At 42.9% G+C, this 15,686-nt stretch overlaps 2 protein-coding genes across 5 annotated transcripts in view; both read right to left on the bottom strand.

The window, feature by feature from the left end:
* Nucleotides 1–565: 565 nt before the first annotated feature.
* tmem267 (transmembrane protein 267) lies at nucleotides 566–6,806 on the bottom strand. 2 transcript variants are annotated; one of them, XM_069704776.1, is made up of 3 exons: nucleotides 6,729–6,806; nucleotides 2,823–3,288; nucleotides 566–2,168 (listed from the first exon to the last, which is right to left on the bottom strand). In XM_069704776.1, the coding sequence occupies exons 2-3, from the start codon at nucleotides 3,228–3,230 to the stop codon at nucleotides 1,833–1,835; spliced, it is 744 nt and encodes a 247-aa protein (XP_069560877.1). In that variant the 5' UTR covers nucleotides 3,231–3,288; nucleotides 6,729–6,806; the 3' UTR covers nucleotides 566–1,832. The 2 variants fall into 2 exon arrangements, with proteins under 2 accessions (XP_069560877.1, XP_069560884.1); XM_069704783.1 differs by lacking the exon at nucleotides 6,729–6,806 and adding an exon at nucleotides 6,411–6,695.
* A 5,304-nt stretch (nucleotides 6,807–12,110) lies between these two features.
* Nucleotides 12,111–15,686, bottom strand: part of cntfr (ciliary neurotrophic factor receptor) — a 231,180-nt gene continuing 227,604 nt past the window's right edge. For all 3 annotated transcript variants that reach the window (XM_069704998.1, XM_069704989.1, XM_069705007.1), the window contains 2 exons: nucleotides 15,310–15,436; nucleotides 12,111–13,747 (listed from right to left, as the gene is read on the bottom strand). In XM_069704998.1, coding sequence (XP_069561099.1) covers nucleotide 13,747; nucleotides 15,310–15,436 — 128 coding nt within the window. In that variant the 3' untranslated portion in view covers nucleotides 12,111–13,746. The remainder of the gene's footprint in view (nucleotides 13,748–15,309; nucleotides 15,437–15,686) is intronic.

Genomic DNA, 15,686 nt, shown 5'->3' with positions numbered 1-15,686 from the left:
CACGGAGAATCAAGCTGTACATTTTGGAAGAAAATTGGAAGAAAACAAAAGTCTGCCTTTCGAAATAAAAGTCGTTTCAACAGTAACGAATCACTTACGGCCGGCGAGGCTCTTCAACCTCTTCCACCCTCCCATCATCGAAACAAACCACACGCTGGGGAAAAACGGCAACAACCTGACGTGACGGGGTTTCATGAGACGTGGTCGTTTCAGGGGAACCAGGATGAGGGAGAAGAGCCTGTGTTTCTAAGACATTGTTGGATTGTATAAAAAAAAAAATAAAGATAAAAAAAAAACCATGTATTTTTACAGCAGATGTAGCGTTTGTATTCACAGACTGGGTTTTGTAAAACTACGTCACTTTTATGACTCAGGAATTTTGGTAAATTTAAGCCAATGTTTCTTTCAATTCAGAAAATGTCAAAGATGAGAACGAAGATATTTCCAGCTATTTTCGGTGACGTGCATAATGGTTATTTATTGTCATAGGAAGTGATTATTTATTACTCTTTATTAGGTAGTTTAAAATAAAAAAAATCAGTTTTATTCCTCAAGTTAGTTTTTTTTGCAATTTCCTACAATTTTACCAGCAAAAAAAAAAAAAGCAAAATCCATCCAACCAAAGTCAAATGATCTCATCATTTTTTTATCACAACAATAACCCCCCAAAAAATGTCAGAAATCCTAGAGGGACTGAGTTTTTCCAGTAACAACACAGTTTTATGTTACATATATATATATATAAAAAAAAAAAAAAAATCTATAACAGTAATCCAGAAAACTGCCTGACATCTTAACTGGACAACATCTGCGCGCGTCTAAAAGTGTACACGCGACTTCTATCTTCCCAGCTCGATTCATAAACACGACAACGAGTCTCACGGCAGCAGTTAAACCACGAGGTTCCCCGTGACGTGTCCAGATGCTGAAATATTCCCAAAACAAACTGGAAACGCCAGCATTGTTAAAAGAACCTCGACGTCATTTCTGAAGCAGCTGGCGCCGGAAACGTTCGCAGGAAGTGTTATCGGTGTAAGGCTCCTCCAAACAGCAGACTGAGGGTGCAACAGTGGCCGAGAGGTGACGGCGGGACGTTACGAGCAGCGATAGGTGAGCTTCTACTTTGTGGTGATTCACAGTGGATCTGTCATCCTGTGGAATCTGAGAGTGATGTAAAAAAAAAACAACAACAACAACAACTAAATGCGCACTGGATTTCACAACTATGACAGATGCACCGTTTGAATGCGCGTTAGGAAAACAGCGGTGGCAGCGCTGCGTGGCCCCGAGAGGGAAAGGGATGCTGCTGACGGCGTGTCGGTGTCACGCTGCCCGTGGTTGAACCTTTGGTTGACGTTTCCATGAGTGTTCCTGTCAGCATGAGGCTGGGGGGAGGGAGGGGGGATGATGATGAACCGCGACGTGATTGGTGGAGACCACGTCTCGGATGTCGTCCGTAGATGAAGAGATGGCGGGCGAGCTGGGACAAAACGAGCTTTAAAGGGTCACCCCGACGCGTTTAAGACTGTCGGAGATGAGCTCAACTGCCCAGAGAAGGATAACAACAAAATAAATTAAAAAAAAAATAATCCATGATTGGCACTCGTACTGGAATGTTTCTTATTGAAAAAAACACAAACCACATTTCTTCAAATACAGACGTCTCCATCCGACTGGAAACTCAAAATGTCCTTTATGTCCGTAGCGCCAGAAATGGTCCCCCCAGAAATTTCAAGTATTTCAATGTTGTTTTTAATGAGCTGAAAAGCATTGTTACCCGGAGGCGATCCGTACAGACCGGCGTCGGGCGTCAGCGGGTCCGTCCGCGACCTCTAAACATCGATGGCCACCCCGTGCTTCGTGGAGATCACGTCCCGGGTCCCCGTCAAGTACATGAGCACCGAGCAGAGGTGGGGGAGTGTCGCCGTGGTGCTGATGTACAGCCAGTAGGGCAGCGGCGCCGTGTTGCCGAACGGACACACCCACAGGCCGTGGCGCACGGCGTCGCGGACGTGGTGCGTCGCCATGGAAATGAAGAGCATCCACGGCAGGGAGCACCAGGCGTCCTTGAGGCGTCCGATCCACATGAGGAAGCGGAGGGTGAGGCAGACGAGGGGGATGAGGGAGGAGCAGTGGAGAGGAGGACGCTGGGGGAGGGAGACGGCAGCCTGCAAGGACAGCGTGGGGGAGAATTAACGCACGGGATGGTTTGCCATGTTTGTCAGAAAAGAAAGAAAGAAAGGAAGGAAGGAAGGAAGAAAGGAAGAAAGAAAGAAAGAAAGAAAGCACTCCACCTCTTCAACGGTCATCAGCTCTCACGTCCGCTACACTACTTCTAAACACAGTGGATTCATTTTCACCCGATTTTTTGAAAGGCGCCTGTTCGCCACGTAACGAGCACTTTCTCGGCGAAGCATCGCTTCGCTTCGTATTCAAGCGTACCGTCAAAAAGGTTTACCTTTACGCGGCCGCTGGATAATGATGTCTCTTTACAAAAGACGCGCGGACGCACTGAGCGACGTTTGTTCAGTTTCAGGTCGGAGCTGAATCCTCTGAACAAAGAATCGGAATATTTTGACAAGGTTGATGCCAGAAAAAACAAAAACCCACTTCCAGAAGTGGACCGTGAGGGCGGTGCAGCGCCTGGTTCGGACACACGAGACTAACACTCTAGTTTATCTTATCGGGACACTATTTGGGTGCATTTTGCATTTAGCGACTTCACCGTTAGAGAGGTGAATGATGTAAACAACAACAACCTTGTGCCGTATCATTTCTTATTAAATATGCAACGGACTCCCGAGTGCGAGTGCGGGCGTTACCTTGAGTGACAGCGATCCAGCCATGTAGAAGTGGTCCAGGTCTATGATGGACGCCAGGAGCCCCGCCAGCAGCACCTCGTACAAATCGCTCTTTTTCCTCAGTCCGATGACGACGGCCCACGACCACAGCCCCACCAGTCCGTGCGTGGCGTTGTCCAGGGCGGCGCGCAGCCACAGGTGCTGCTGGACGACGGACAGCTGGAGGGCGTGGTCGGCCGCCACGCAGAACGTCCCGAGTCCCGCCGACGCCAGCAGGGAGGCGGAGCTGAACGTCTGCAGGAGGGCCTGAGCTCTCTCCGTCTCCACGGCCAGGCTGAGGGGCACGGGGCCGCCGTCTCCCCCGAGGCCCGCCCCCAGCGACGGGGACGAGGAGGGGGACGAGTCGAGCTTGGAGTAGAATCCTTGCATGGTGACGGACGGCTGGACGGGGCCGATCAACACGGCGGGTCAGCAGGATTCAGGGAGACTGGAGAGAGAGAGAGAGAGAGAGAGAGAGAAGGAGGGACATGGAGTGAGGGAAGAGGACGACCGGGTGGGACTGCTGGAGGCAAGGCGACGGTGGAAGACGGAGACAGATGAAGGACGGGCGTCAAACGGAAATGTTCAGAGTCTTCATCGTGCGGGACTTCTTTATGTGCAGAATCCTGAGAGTCATCTAAAATGTGTAAACAACAACAACAACAACTGTATCGCGTACAAATAAATGCATTTGGTGCATTCCACATATACACGAATCTAGAAATGCTAAAGAGTGTTGTTAACGTCAATGTTTTTAATTGACGTTTGAATATTGGTGGTGTGGCTGATGAGCTGATCGAACGTTTTGAAGTCACTGAAAAGACCCCGAGACTCGGTCTGGATCTAAAAAGCTGCCGGTCCGGTGGGGAGCGACGGGTCACGCAGGTAAGACGGAGCTGCTCCATTCACGTATTTACACACAGACAGTCTCATTTTAATGTGAACAGGCAGCCAATAGGAAGATGCCGGGACAGGTGACACGTGCTCGTGTGAGGAGGCTCGCTGCACGATTGTACCACAACCATCGTCCCAACGTCAACGTTACGGGTCGATGAGTGACCCTCTTAAGTTGTGTAAAAAAAAAAAAAAAAAAGAAAGAAAGAAGGAGGCTGGTAACAGATTTAAACTGCAGGACTAATTTAAAAGAAGAATCAAAAATGACACCCCGGTTGTTTACATGAGGTTTACAGCCGGGCGCCGGAGAACCGACACGAGGTGAAATAAGTTCAAGGGACACAAAATCTCTGGGTTTTTTTCTTCACTGATATTCAGAAAATGTTGTGACAGCCAAGTTTGACCTTTTGCCAGACAGCTTATTAAAGAAACAGCAGACGCAGAGTCAAGTTGAGTTCATGTTTAATTAACAGCAAATTAGTGCAAACAGCTTTAGCTTCCACGTTATTAAAAAAAAAAGAAAAAGAAAAAAGAATTGAAATACAGTCTGTTGTTCATGGAAGACAATGAAATGAACCCGATGACATCATGGTTGTGGGCCGCCGTCAGCTGCCAATCAAAGTTGAAATGATTGACTTTGTCCCGGCACATCCGGCACCTGCGGCCCGTCCTGGTGTCTGTCTGCGGATCATCTATCACAGGGCACCGGAGGTGATGTTACGTACGCCATATAGTGAGGCCATTGAGATGTGGTCTCTGGGCGTAACAGCGCAGATCAATCAGCTGGCCACAAGGTGTCCGACGTACCCCGGGAACGCGGACTAGGATCTCAGGGGCCAGCCAGCAGGCGACCTCCTGGACCGTGCGACGGGCTCAAAATTGGACTTCCTCCGTGAAGAAAACGGTCAACAGCGCTGGATTTTGAAATCGCCAGAAGAATATTTTGACGAGACGCGATTCAAACCAACAGAAACCGGACGCTTCACGCCGAGGTGTCTTGATGACCTGCGGCCGCTGACCGGGTCGAGGACGGGACGCCGCGGCGACCTACTTCCTCTGGTCAACCCGATTAAAAGGACGGCGGACCTCGTCCTGATCTGCGCAGCAAACCGCGGGAGGTTCGGCATCATCCCTTTGTGGAACCCCGGTCCCTCTCGGAGCTCCTACGAAGACACCAGCGGTCTCATAATGGACAATGAGGACTACAACCAAGGAGTAAGTCCCCAGCATGTCCAACATGAGACCGGCCGAGTCTTAATGGACACCGAAGACCACAACCAAGACGTCAACCAGCGGTGATATAATAGACCTTGAAGACCAAAACCAAGAAGAAGTCAGGAATCACCCTCCGGTCCACGGACCGTCGGCTCGGACGGAAACAAACGAAGAGGTCAACATCGAGACCAAATGCAACGTTAAGAAGGACAACAGGTGGAGGCGCTTCGTCAGAAGAGTCGCGAAAACGTTTCACTCCTTCAGAAAGTTGACCAGATGATCAACATTCTTCTATTTTTACTCCTTTTTTTTTTCTATTGCTGAACACCTTTAGTTTGAAGGTTTGACCGAGGCTGCACGCTACCAGAGTGATGGTCGTCGAGGACGATAAGAGTCCCCATCCTAATTTCAATTCCACAGCAAAAAATAAATTAAAAAAATAAACCAATGAAATGAGTGTTTCACCCTGAACTTTTTTTTTTTTAATCTGAAACGAACACTCGAGTCTCAAGAGTATGAACAAAAGACTTATGTCTGAAAAACATAATCAACGTTTTGTTGGTGGCAGATCATTTCTACAGTACTGCAGCGCCAAGATGACTGAAAATATATATATCAAAAAAAAAATAGGGGGCCGATAGTTACAAGTTTAGGTGTAATAAATAATAAGGACAATTATTAACGTTACAAAAAAAAAAAAAAAAACAATGGTAAAAAAAGCTTATGGTAATTAAAATAACCAACACCGTGGTACCTGTTATGGCAGTATTTCAACGGTGGTACCAGCCAGGACATCACACACATACAAGTGTTGACTCGGACAAGAAGACACGTCCACGGTCCTGGTCATCGGTTCATAACGCACGCACACCTCAACAGCCATTTATTGGCTTTGGTGTTTGGCTTCGCAACAAAATCCATGATGTTAAATATCAATAATTACCGCAATTATCGAAATGCGGTTGATAAGAATATTAAAAGTTAAGCACCCTGAAATAAACAGCTGATTATCAACAGACTGCTTGAAGCCCTCCCTCATTTTAAGACAGAAGTAAAGCTTGTTTTGCTGTCTTTTAAAAAAATAAATAAATACACCTGTCCTGAGGTTTTAATACTGTTCTCACAGCACAGTGAATATGAATGAAGTCCAACTGTGTCCCAACTGGGGACAACGACTCCAGATACAATAAACTGGGGACCAAAAAAAAAAAACAATCACAAAGACGTCACACTTTGTACACAACAGCAACCTGTAGAAATCAATTTAAACAACTCGTATCTCAGTGCAATCTCTTCATTAGACCATTAATCATGTAAAAACGGAGGAGAGAATGAAAATAATGACGTAAGAGACACGTCACCTCGAGTCGACTGAAACATGGCGGTCACGTGACTTGAGGACATTTAATAAATAAATAAATAGGTCGGTGTCTCGCGATAGGAGCGACATGGAGGACAGACCTCTCATCGGCACCGTCATCTCTGAAGCTCCGAGGTTTCTCCCCGTCAGCTGCGGTTGTTGTAGTTTGTGTGTTTTTTTGTTCGTTCACGTCCCAAAAAAGAAAAAGACACGTGACTGATGACGGCTAGCTCGGAGCTAACCAGCTAAACCTTCGTGTCGGCGGTCAACGGTCGTCACGACGAGCTCCTTTGACCACGTGACGCGCCTCGCTTCATTCATGACAAGGCGAAACTGAAAAGGCAATGTCGGCTAATTCAAAAATGTCTTATGAGTTGTTGTTGTTTTTTTTTGGAGCAAAGAGACACAAAGAGACTCACCCCATTGCTCTGCATCGGTTATCCTGCCGCCGGGTGTCCTCCTCCGTCTTTCTCCTTCTGCTTTTGGTGTGTTTTCAGTCGTGACGCGGCGGCGGCGGCGCTTTGCTGCCCCCCGCAGGTCGGCGGTGGAACAGGCGGGTTAAAAGGCGTTGCTCAATTATGTGAAAGGAAAGGAGGGGCTCGAGTCTGTTTGGGGAAGATGACATATATTTTCATCTCACAATGAAATGATCAAAAATATTTAGCACTGTCAATTATACAGTTCTGTAGCTTAACGCGTTGTGAAAAATAAATATTCTTCAACCTAATGTGAGGGAGACACTTAATGACAAACATTTGAAATATCACACGAACTTCAGTGTTATCTTAATAACACAGCCACCGGCTGGTGTAATAATGCGGTTCATTAAATTAAAATGAAATTAAAATATAGCAAATGCAGTGTTTTGTTTTAATTTTTTTATTTTTTATTATACCCCCCTTATTTCATCTAACACCGTAAATGATTAAAGTACCCCGTTGCGGCCTTTTTTCTACTTTAATCAATCAGTTAAATTAAATTAGGTGTATTAAATCTCAACGTTGAATACATTTAACAGGAAGTTAAGTCCTTATTTTCAGAGTCTGTGACTTGCACAGCTTGATTCCGATATTGAGAAAATAAGTATAATTTGTGACCTAGAGGTGTGCGAGTGAATACGAATCACAACACAATCCAGGGAAGAAACACTTTGCCCTCCTGCCTGCCTGAATTTATGACAAGTGAATGAACAATGCATGATTTTCTGACGTGTTATTCTGAAGTTTGAGAAATGATGTTTGCATTAGTTTCCACAAGAGGGGGAAAGAGACCACCGGATAGGCTCTTCATCCGAATAGAATGATCTAACACTGATCAAAAATACTGTATATACATTCAGAACTTCTCAATACACTATGTTCCAAAGATGAAAATACTGTTAACATGCTAACAGTTTAATTAAAATAGTATATTTGGGTGAATCTGACAGGAACAATAATCCTAATATTAAACCCTGACCGGCACATAATATTGTCTCCCATATTTCAAATTAGGCAAACCTGCTGAGTGGAAGGTTTTTAAATAAGTGTGCCAGTTCAAATGCGGAAACTTGCCATGCAATAAATTTAAATTCCACCACTCATATAAAATCCAATTTTAATAATGTCTCGATTAAAAATCCAAGATCATATCTGTAATGACAAGTTTAATCCCTTTTAATGGGATGTCGTTAATGTGGCCACTTCTATTCATTGTTCCTCAGCTGGTAGTCTTTTAGAATTCACCATTTATGGTCCGTTTGCCCTCTGACGGTGTCTGTTTGGGGATTTTGTGGGAGTTTGTCCTTCTTCCCAGAGAAACCTCCAGGTGGACAATACGACCTCACAGAGAAATGTGTTGTTCAGCTTCACAGTGAGCTGCCTGCAGTTTTAGGGACGGCAGAACAGTCGCGGCCAGACAGACAGCTTGCATATTTAGCATATTAATGTTGATTTCTTTTTTATGTTCTAAATCCCCAAAAATACAACCCAGTTCTTGAAGATTCGTGCGATCACAAAAATCTGCATTATTTTGAGAATAAGGCTGCAGTTCGCTGCCAGGCAGAGAAACACTCGACAGCGAGTTTCTAACAGGAATTGTGGTGAGTGGCAGCATGACATCTCATTTTGCAGCTCTAGTTTACTTCACAGACATCAGTGCTGATAAGCGTGTAAGGCTGACAAGCAAAGAGCAGCACTCTGATCAGGCAAACATCATCAGGATTGTGGCCAGCTGGCCTCAAAGAGTTCACTACAACATCTCTGCCAGTGTTCCTTCTCTCCCTCATCAACGGTCATTATACAAGTGAGACTATTGGTTTATTTGTATCCAAGCATCAGGTGAAACATCAAGAAGAGCGTGACACCCGGACTAAACTTCATACTTAAACATTGACTAACAAATGGAGCAATGTGATGGAATGACATTCTTCTCAATCCAAACTGTTTCTACGTGGAAAAATAATTGGAACTGGATTGTCCATCATAATCTTGGACATTGTGAGTTAGAGGGGGACGAGGGACAAAGGAGATATGGAACCAGAAAAGAGGGATATTCCGCGAGGTTGTATTTTTCAGCACCATGGACAGAGGTACAGAGATTGACACTCTGTTTGACTATTTCAGCACCATAGACAGCGCACAGTGGGGGCTATTGTTTCTGCTGCCCTCCGGTGGCAAAACGAAAGACAATTTTTTATTTTTCTCAACAAAAAATAATAATCACAAATTATAAAAAAAAATAAAATAAAATGTAATATTTTTTGGGATCATTGGTGACAAGGAGGCTGTGAGGGTTTCTTTAAAGAATGATGACCAATGATCCCCAAAAAATATAAAAATATAGAAATAAAATAGAACTTGGTTGAACACAGCTGCGGGTCATTTTGACCCGAGGACAACACGAGGGTTAAATTTGGCAATTGCTTTAAAGTTATAGAAAAAAAGTCACACATTCCAATTTAGTTGTTTTTTTTTGCTAAAAATCTTTGCCATACATGCTTACATTTTCTGCCTTTATGAAAAATACAACGGCCAATTTTTTTTTTTTTTTTATGTTTATTACTGATGTCATAGTTAGCAGTGCTGTTGTGCTGCATTATATTAACGTGTGTTTCAAATATTCTTCCTCGTGTGTACATGGCAACACATTTGAAAAATAATGTAGTCCAGTTCAATCCCACTGCTACCCACGTCACTGACAGCGTCACTTCTAAATGAACATTACTGTCCTAAATGTAGAATAACACATAAAAAAACAATAAACAACAGATTACTGGCAAAAGCAGAAGCGCAGATGAATTCCGCAAGCCGTGCGGTGAGATGCGTTTATTGTTCATGTAGCTTCAAAATGGTGTGAAAAATGAAGTGGTCAAATGATGCTGAAAGGGAAGAATGACAGGAAAATGTGAGCTGATGTGATCGCAAAAAGAGGAAGTTGGAATATCAGAGAGAGAGACAGAGAGAATCATAGGGGAGAGCTAGAGAGGCAGTAAGTTGAGTGTTTAAGGAAGAGAGAGCCAGAAGGGAGAGCAGGAGTGAGAGGGAAGGAGAGATCGTGTCATTCATCCAGTTTTCAGCGAAAGGTCAAACTAGTCATTAGAGCAGAGCAAGGAGCTGAGAACTGACAGGTTCTAGATGGCGTACACACACACACACACACACACACACACACACACACACACACACACACACACACACACACACACACACACACACACACACACACACACACACACACACACACACACACACACACACACACACACGCACAAACAACAACGCTGTGTATATACGTTAGGTTAATGTGGATCACGTCGTGGTTGCAGACAGAAAGGCTGAACATTTCAACCGTAATTGAATTAAAGTGTAAGGGTTTTGTAAATGTAGGTTCAATAATATTATGTATTAGTTAGAAGAAGAAAAGCTGTTCTATTTACAATGTAGAGAACAGACAGGATGATCACGTCACTAAATGTCCTCTGGAACCGTCCTTGTTCACTTCATGCGCTGTCATTGTAAATATTAATTGAGTTCTCATTGACACCACCATTACAAAAAAAAAAAGAGAGGAAAGGGCAGGTAAGTATAAGTGTAAGGGAAGAATGAAAGAGTAATGAATGCAATACCCACGCAAGCACACTGACGGAGGACTCCAGCTGACAGCTGTTAGATGGTGTATTGATTTGTCCTCGGCCTCCAAATCGGCCTGCCAGAACTTGTCAGAATAATGAAAGAACGAGGGTTTGTGAGAGGGAGGAGAGACAGCGAGGCACGTTCAAGAGAGTCACACAGAGTGAAAGCTAAAGGGCAGAATTTTTACCAACCGTATATCCTGTACGTTCCTCCTCATGTTTCTTGGTTGTATCTGACAGACTGTTGATATTAAGTATACGAAAGACCGTTGATTGCGGATAACCTGTCTAATAATCTGAGAGCTCATGTACAATACTGCAGCGATAATGCAGCATTCAGAGAGCTCAACGGCAACATCTGTGAGTCACACGTTCTCATACCGAATGAAAATGATGATTAAATCCTACAACAGTGTCACCCAATGATTAGAAACAGGACTCATCCTTAAAGGTAAGGTGAAGATCAGTGGGCTTCTCGTGAGGTTAATGGTATTAACTTTCTAAAGACTTTTAAGTAAATAAATAGATCAAATGAAACGCTGTCAGATTTCAGAGGCTGGTTTTGGTCAGTGGGAGCAGCAGGACGACAGAGAGCTGGATTGGATTCAGTATAAAAAATAATACGTAGCGGACCTTTACTTTCTATTACACAGTTTTGTCAAGTCTGCGCTCGGAGATTTGGTTGCATTGATGAAGAGTAATAAACTGATTAAATGGACATGAGCAGTCAGCTGATCACACGGGTGTCTGCATGTCCAGTCATTTAAATTTCAGCTCTGCTACTGACGTGGCCGTTGAAACGGCGTGACATCTGGCTGATCCATAACTTTGCTCCAGACTAAGACCACTCACAAACTTTTGGATTAATTAATTTCCCTTCAATTATTCATGGAGTCTAGATGATGAATCCTGCTGACTTTTGATCCCCCGACTTTTCCTCGAGCACCGTCAGCAGGTTGACATTTATGGTTGTCACTGAAATCACTAACCCCTAACCTCAACCCAAATCTGTGAAATTACACAGAAGACAGACATCCAGGGTTCCTGGGAGATAAAAAAAAAAAAGGTGATGAAGCATCGTCAAGATGTTGTCTCATCTTTGATTTATGACCAAATACCTGCAGAATTCCTTCACGTCACTCCCTGCTCTGCATGTGATGTGATAATCTTAGCATTCTCACAAGATAATCTCGGATGATGAAACATTACACCTGCTCAACGTCAACAAATCAGTGACCATGTTAGCATTAAGCCACTAGCATGGCTGTAAATGTCTCATTTTGTTCCTTTATTGAGCGGGAAATTGGTTCCTTTGTGACTTCATGAACATGAAACCCCTGTGCTGACATTTTCTTGATTTTAAGTGTAAAAAAAATAACAAATAAAAACCCAAACAATACATTAGGCCACCATTCATCACCCAAAAAAAACACTTCTCTGCAAGGTCACAAATATTGATCTGTAAAACTTAAAATGAAGCAGTGTTTGTTAATGCCTGCTATTACGTTGAAATCCTAATGCATCTGTGTCTGGAGGCCACTTTACAACTGCATGCCTTTTTTTTTTTTTTTACCCCTTTATTGACACCTCATCTTCTTTTATCAAGAAAGTAATCTGAGCGGGAAGTATTAGCACTCCTGATGTGTTGCGTTTTCAGTGTATTAAAGGTAAAATGAGTAAAAGGCCAGTGTGTCAAATTCATTGTGAAATGGTCACATTTAATGGTTGAAACCTGTCATTGTATATACATCTATAAAAAAGACCCCAGGTACAGGTTACGACATTCTACTGCTAATACATACATTATTATTATTATTAAATAATAAACTTTTTGTTCAATGTTAAAGTTACATATCATAGTTTACAAAATAGGATCAAGGAGAATTAAGCCATTATGAATGTCTGAAAACCAAAAAAAACTAAAACCCTATATGCGTCGCTTTAATATTTTTCCATAAAATAATTAAAAAAAATTACAATAAACACATCAATATTCCTTTGAATAACATAATATAAACTGGTGATATTGGCTATTGAAATGTAAACTGCAAAAAGACATTGTTTTAATGTTCGTAAAGGCGTCAGAATTGTGAAAGCAAACCGTTTTGTGTTTGTATTGTACAGCACAGAGCAGAATGGAAAACCAACAGAGCTCAGATCGATGCTTCAATAACCAACGCTGTCAATACAAAGTCAAACCAAAAACAAATGGGTGGGCAAATAGTTCAGTCTCAAATCCATTTTATTTGTATTTTTTTTTTTTTGTATTTTTTTTTTTTTTGTACAATCCAGGTCTTCCTCGCCAGTCACTGAAAGCACAATGTAAAGCTAACTGTCTAAATAAGCCAGACTACCGTTACTGAATTCTTCAAAGTGTTAGTCCTCGTATCGAAAAACGTCTCGCTCCGTCGGTTGGACTCAGTCGCTGGAGGCGTGCAGATTCAGAGTCTGATCGAGTACCTTCTGTGTCTTCTTTGCTAAAACGGTGGGTTCACGCGAACAGGAGCTGCGGGGTTCCTCGGGTTCGTCCCGAGTTTGATTCGGTATCCATCAGCTGTTGTGTCACGCACACACAGCTTTCCGATACTCTTTGACCTCCGATGACGACGACAGGCACGGGCTTCTGAAAGCTCAATGAATTGTTCGAGGACCGTTTAGTTGGGGGGGGGGGGGGGTTGTGGAGTCTTTGGCATGATGATTAAGCTGTATAAGGGGCCGCTACTTGGGGCCGTACACACAAACACACGTGCCCTATATGTGTGTGTTTGTGTGTGCAGCACTGCGATTTTAAGAAAGTGAAAAGTAAGACTATCGATTAATGACTAAAAAAAAGAACAAAAAAAAGGTAACAAAGAGATGTTTTTTTTTTTTTATCAGCGGAGGACTTTAATCCACTCGCTGTGAAGAAGAGCCTCCTAAACAAAACTGAGCAAATCAGTCTGCTGTAGCGCATCACGGCCACCAGGGGGTAACATAGGACTGTTTGTGTTGACATCACCGCTGTTGTTGTTGTGGTGGTGGTGGGTGCCGCTCCTGTTGCTGCTCTCATCGGTGATGATGTTGAGGATGATGCCGCTTTTTTTTTAAAAGTTCCATTGAAGAAATTTTTTTTTTTTTTGTCACCATTAATCAAAAATGCTGAGTTGCATTATCATCGTCTGATTTCATGTTCTAAGTAATTTTGGTGAGTAACTGTGTGATGGGCAGAAATGATCGATGCACTGTATCCTTGAAACATGTGCAAAATAGAAAAAATACCAGCCTCCTCTTCTTCTTCATTCTCTTCCTCCTACTCCTCGTCACCCTTCAGTAATAAGACATTTACATCTGCAGAAAGAGACAGAAGCACAAATTAGGTGTCTGGAGCTACACGGCATCAAACAAAGAATTATCTTGTTCCTTTTTTTTTTTTTTTTGACGCATCACTTTTGATATTCCTTTTTCTCATTCTTTGGGACTCATGTATTTTTAACCAGGAGAATGCTGTTCATGTCCCGTGTGGAAACAGTCCAAGTCAATGTTGACCTTTTGTAACTCAACATACATAAAGTGCTTAACTTGACCTTAACCTGACATACGTCATGTAATTTACAAACTTTCTTCAAAGCAAACTGTGACCATGGTGAATGTTTATTATTGTACTCGATAATATGTCATCAATAATGGTCTACTGACCCATCTAGGGGGTGGAGGAGGGCCCTACTAACCATATCAGTGGTCCAAACGAATAACGCTAACAACAGTAGAAGGAGATGCCTAATGTTCATGCCCCTTCCATATTGTCACAAGATAGTCTGAGGGATCATAAGATCATGAACAGAGTCGCAAGGAAGATGTTGGATGTTTTTTTTGTTTGTTGCATTTGTGGTGATATACAGGTGAAATTAAAAAACTGGGAGCAGCCAACAGATTTTTTTTTTTAATCTGTATCTGTTTACTGTAACTAATAGCTAATGTGACAGGGGGCCTCAACTGGGAACCACTGGTTTAACTATGCATTGTATTTAATTGTATTTCTATTACAACTTGCTTTATATAATGTTGCCGTAGCTCTCAGATAAAGTGGTGGAGTAAGTGAAATATTTCCATCAGAAATGTGGTAAAGTACACTGTTAAATGGAAGTACTAATACGGCACAGGCACCTCTAAATTGTTCTCAAGTACACTACTTAAAGAAACAAAACAAATTGACTTACCATTCGCACTCCTGTCCATCTAGTCATCTATATATCTGCTATCTTTAAAGTGTATTTATCTATGCATCTCTCTCTAGTCACATAAACCTGTTTCCACATTATTTGAAAGGTGGTAATCCAGTAACTGAACAGGTTTCTACCTCGGACCTACAGAAGCTGGGTGTGCGGTAGCGGAACTGGCATAAAAGTGCCATCTCCATATTTAACCCCTCTGTTCAAGGCTCAGTGGTTAAAATGAGCAGCAGGTGTTTAGTTATCCTGTCGAAGCAGCCATGTTTAATACAATGTAGTCAAAGTATTATTGATAATGTGATGCAAACAATTAAAGTCCTATTTGCTCACTATAATTGTCATCTGTGACGTTCAGCTTTTCAGTTTTTATTGTTCAACACCTAAAACAGGATGTGTGCTATTACGACGCGATTTATGGTGTAACATTTCTAAAATGGGACGGCTTCGGATTGAATTTGACTTCAATCCCTTCAGGGTTTCTGTAGAAAATAGTACCCACTCCCTCCCCCCGCTGGCTCTTAAAACAAACTCACCCAACTGTTGTTGCTCTTGGTCTATTACACATGCTCTTGACATCAACAGACATGCATCGACCTGCCAATATATGAGTGAATGGCTGAGTTCATAATCAATTTAAAGATGAGGTGTTGTACAGAGCTTTGTGTGTGCATTATTGCTCACCACATGAACAGCAGCAGCATTCCTAACAGCAAAGGAGAGAAAAATGTGAGGACCCTGGCAGCTCTGCCCACTGGAGGTTCAGCCTTCTGTGGTGCGTTGGAGGACGGTATGGGGGAGGTCTTAGTCTCTGTGGGAAACAGAGAGATTGAAAAATCCAAAAACACAATGAACCTCATGAGCATATTTTTTAATTAACTCCTCTAAATCCTTTATCTGTTTGGTTTATCCTGCAGTTCATTGTGTTTTCTTTTTCTTTTGGTCACACAGTGTACAATTGTTTTGTTCCCAAGGGCCAAAACATTCAAAATGTCGTTCTGATGAATGGTCGCTGAAAAGCGCTCATCATACCAGGAAGAACCACACAGAAAAGGAAAGTA

This window comes from Brachyistius frenatus, unplaced genomic scaffold (assembly GCF_029030835.1).
Source record: "Brachyistius frenatus isolate BFR_SWC_R1_liver_20210118 unplaced genomic scaffold, ASM2903083v1 Contig_3, whole genome shotgun sequence".
In the NCBI taxonomy this organism is placed as follows: Eukaryota; Metazoa; Chordata; class Actinopteri; family Embiotocidae; genus Brachyistius; species Brachyistius frenatus.
Note: the sequence above shows the minus strand (reverse complement) of the source record. Positions and strands in the feature narration are given on the sequence as shown.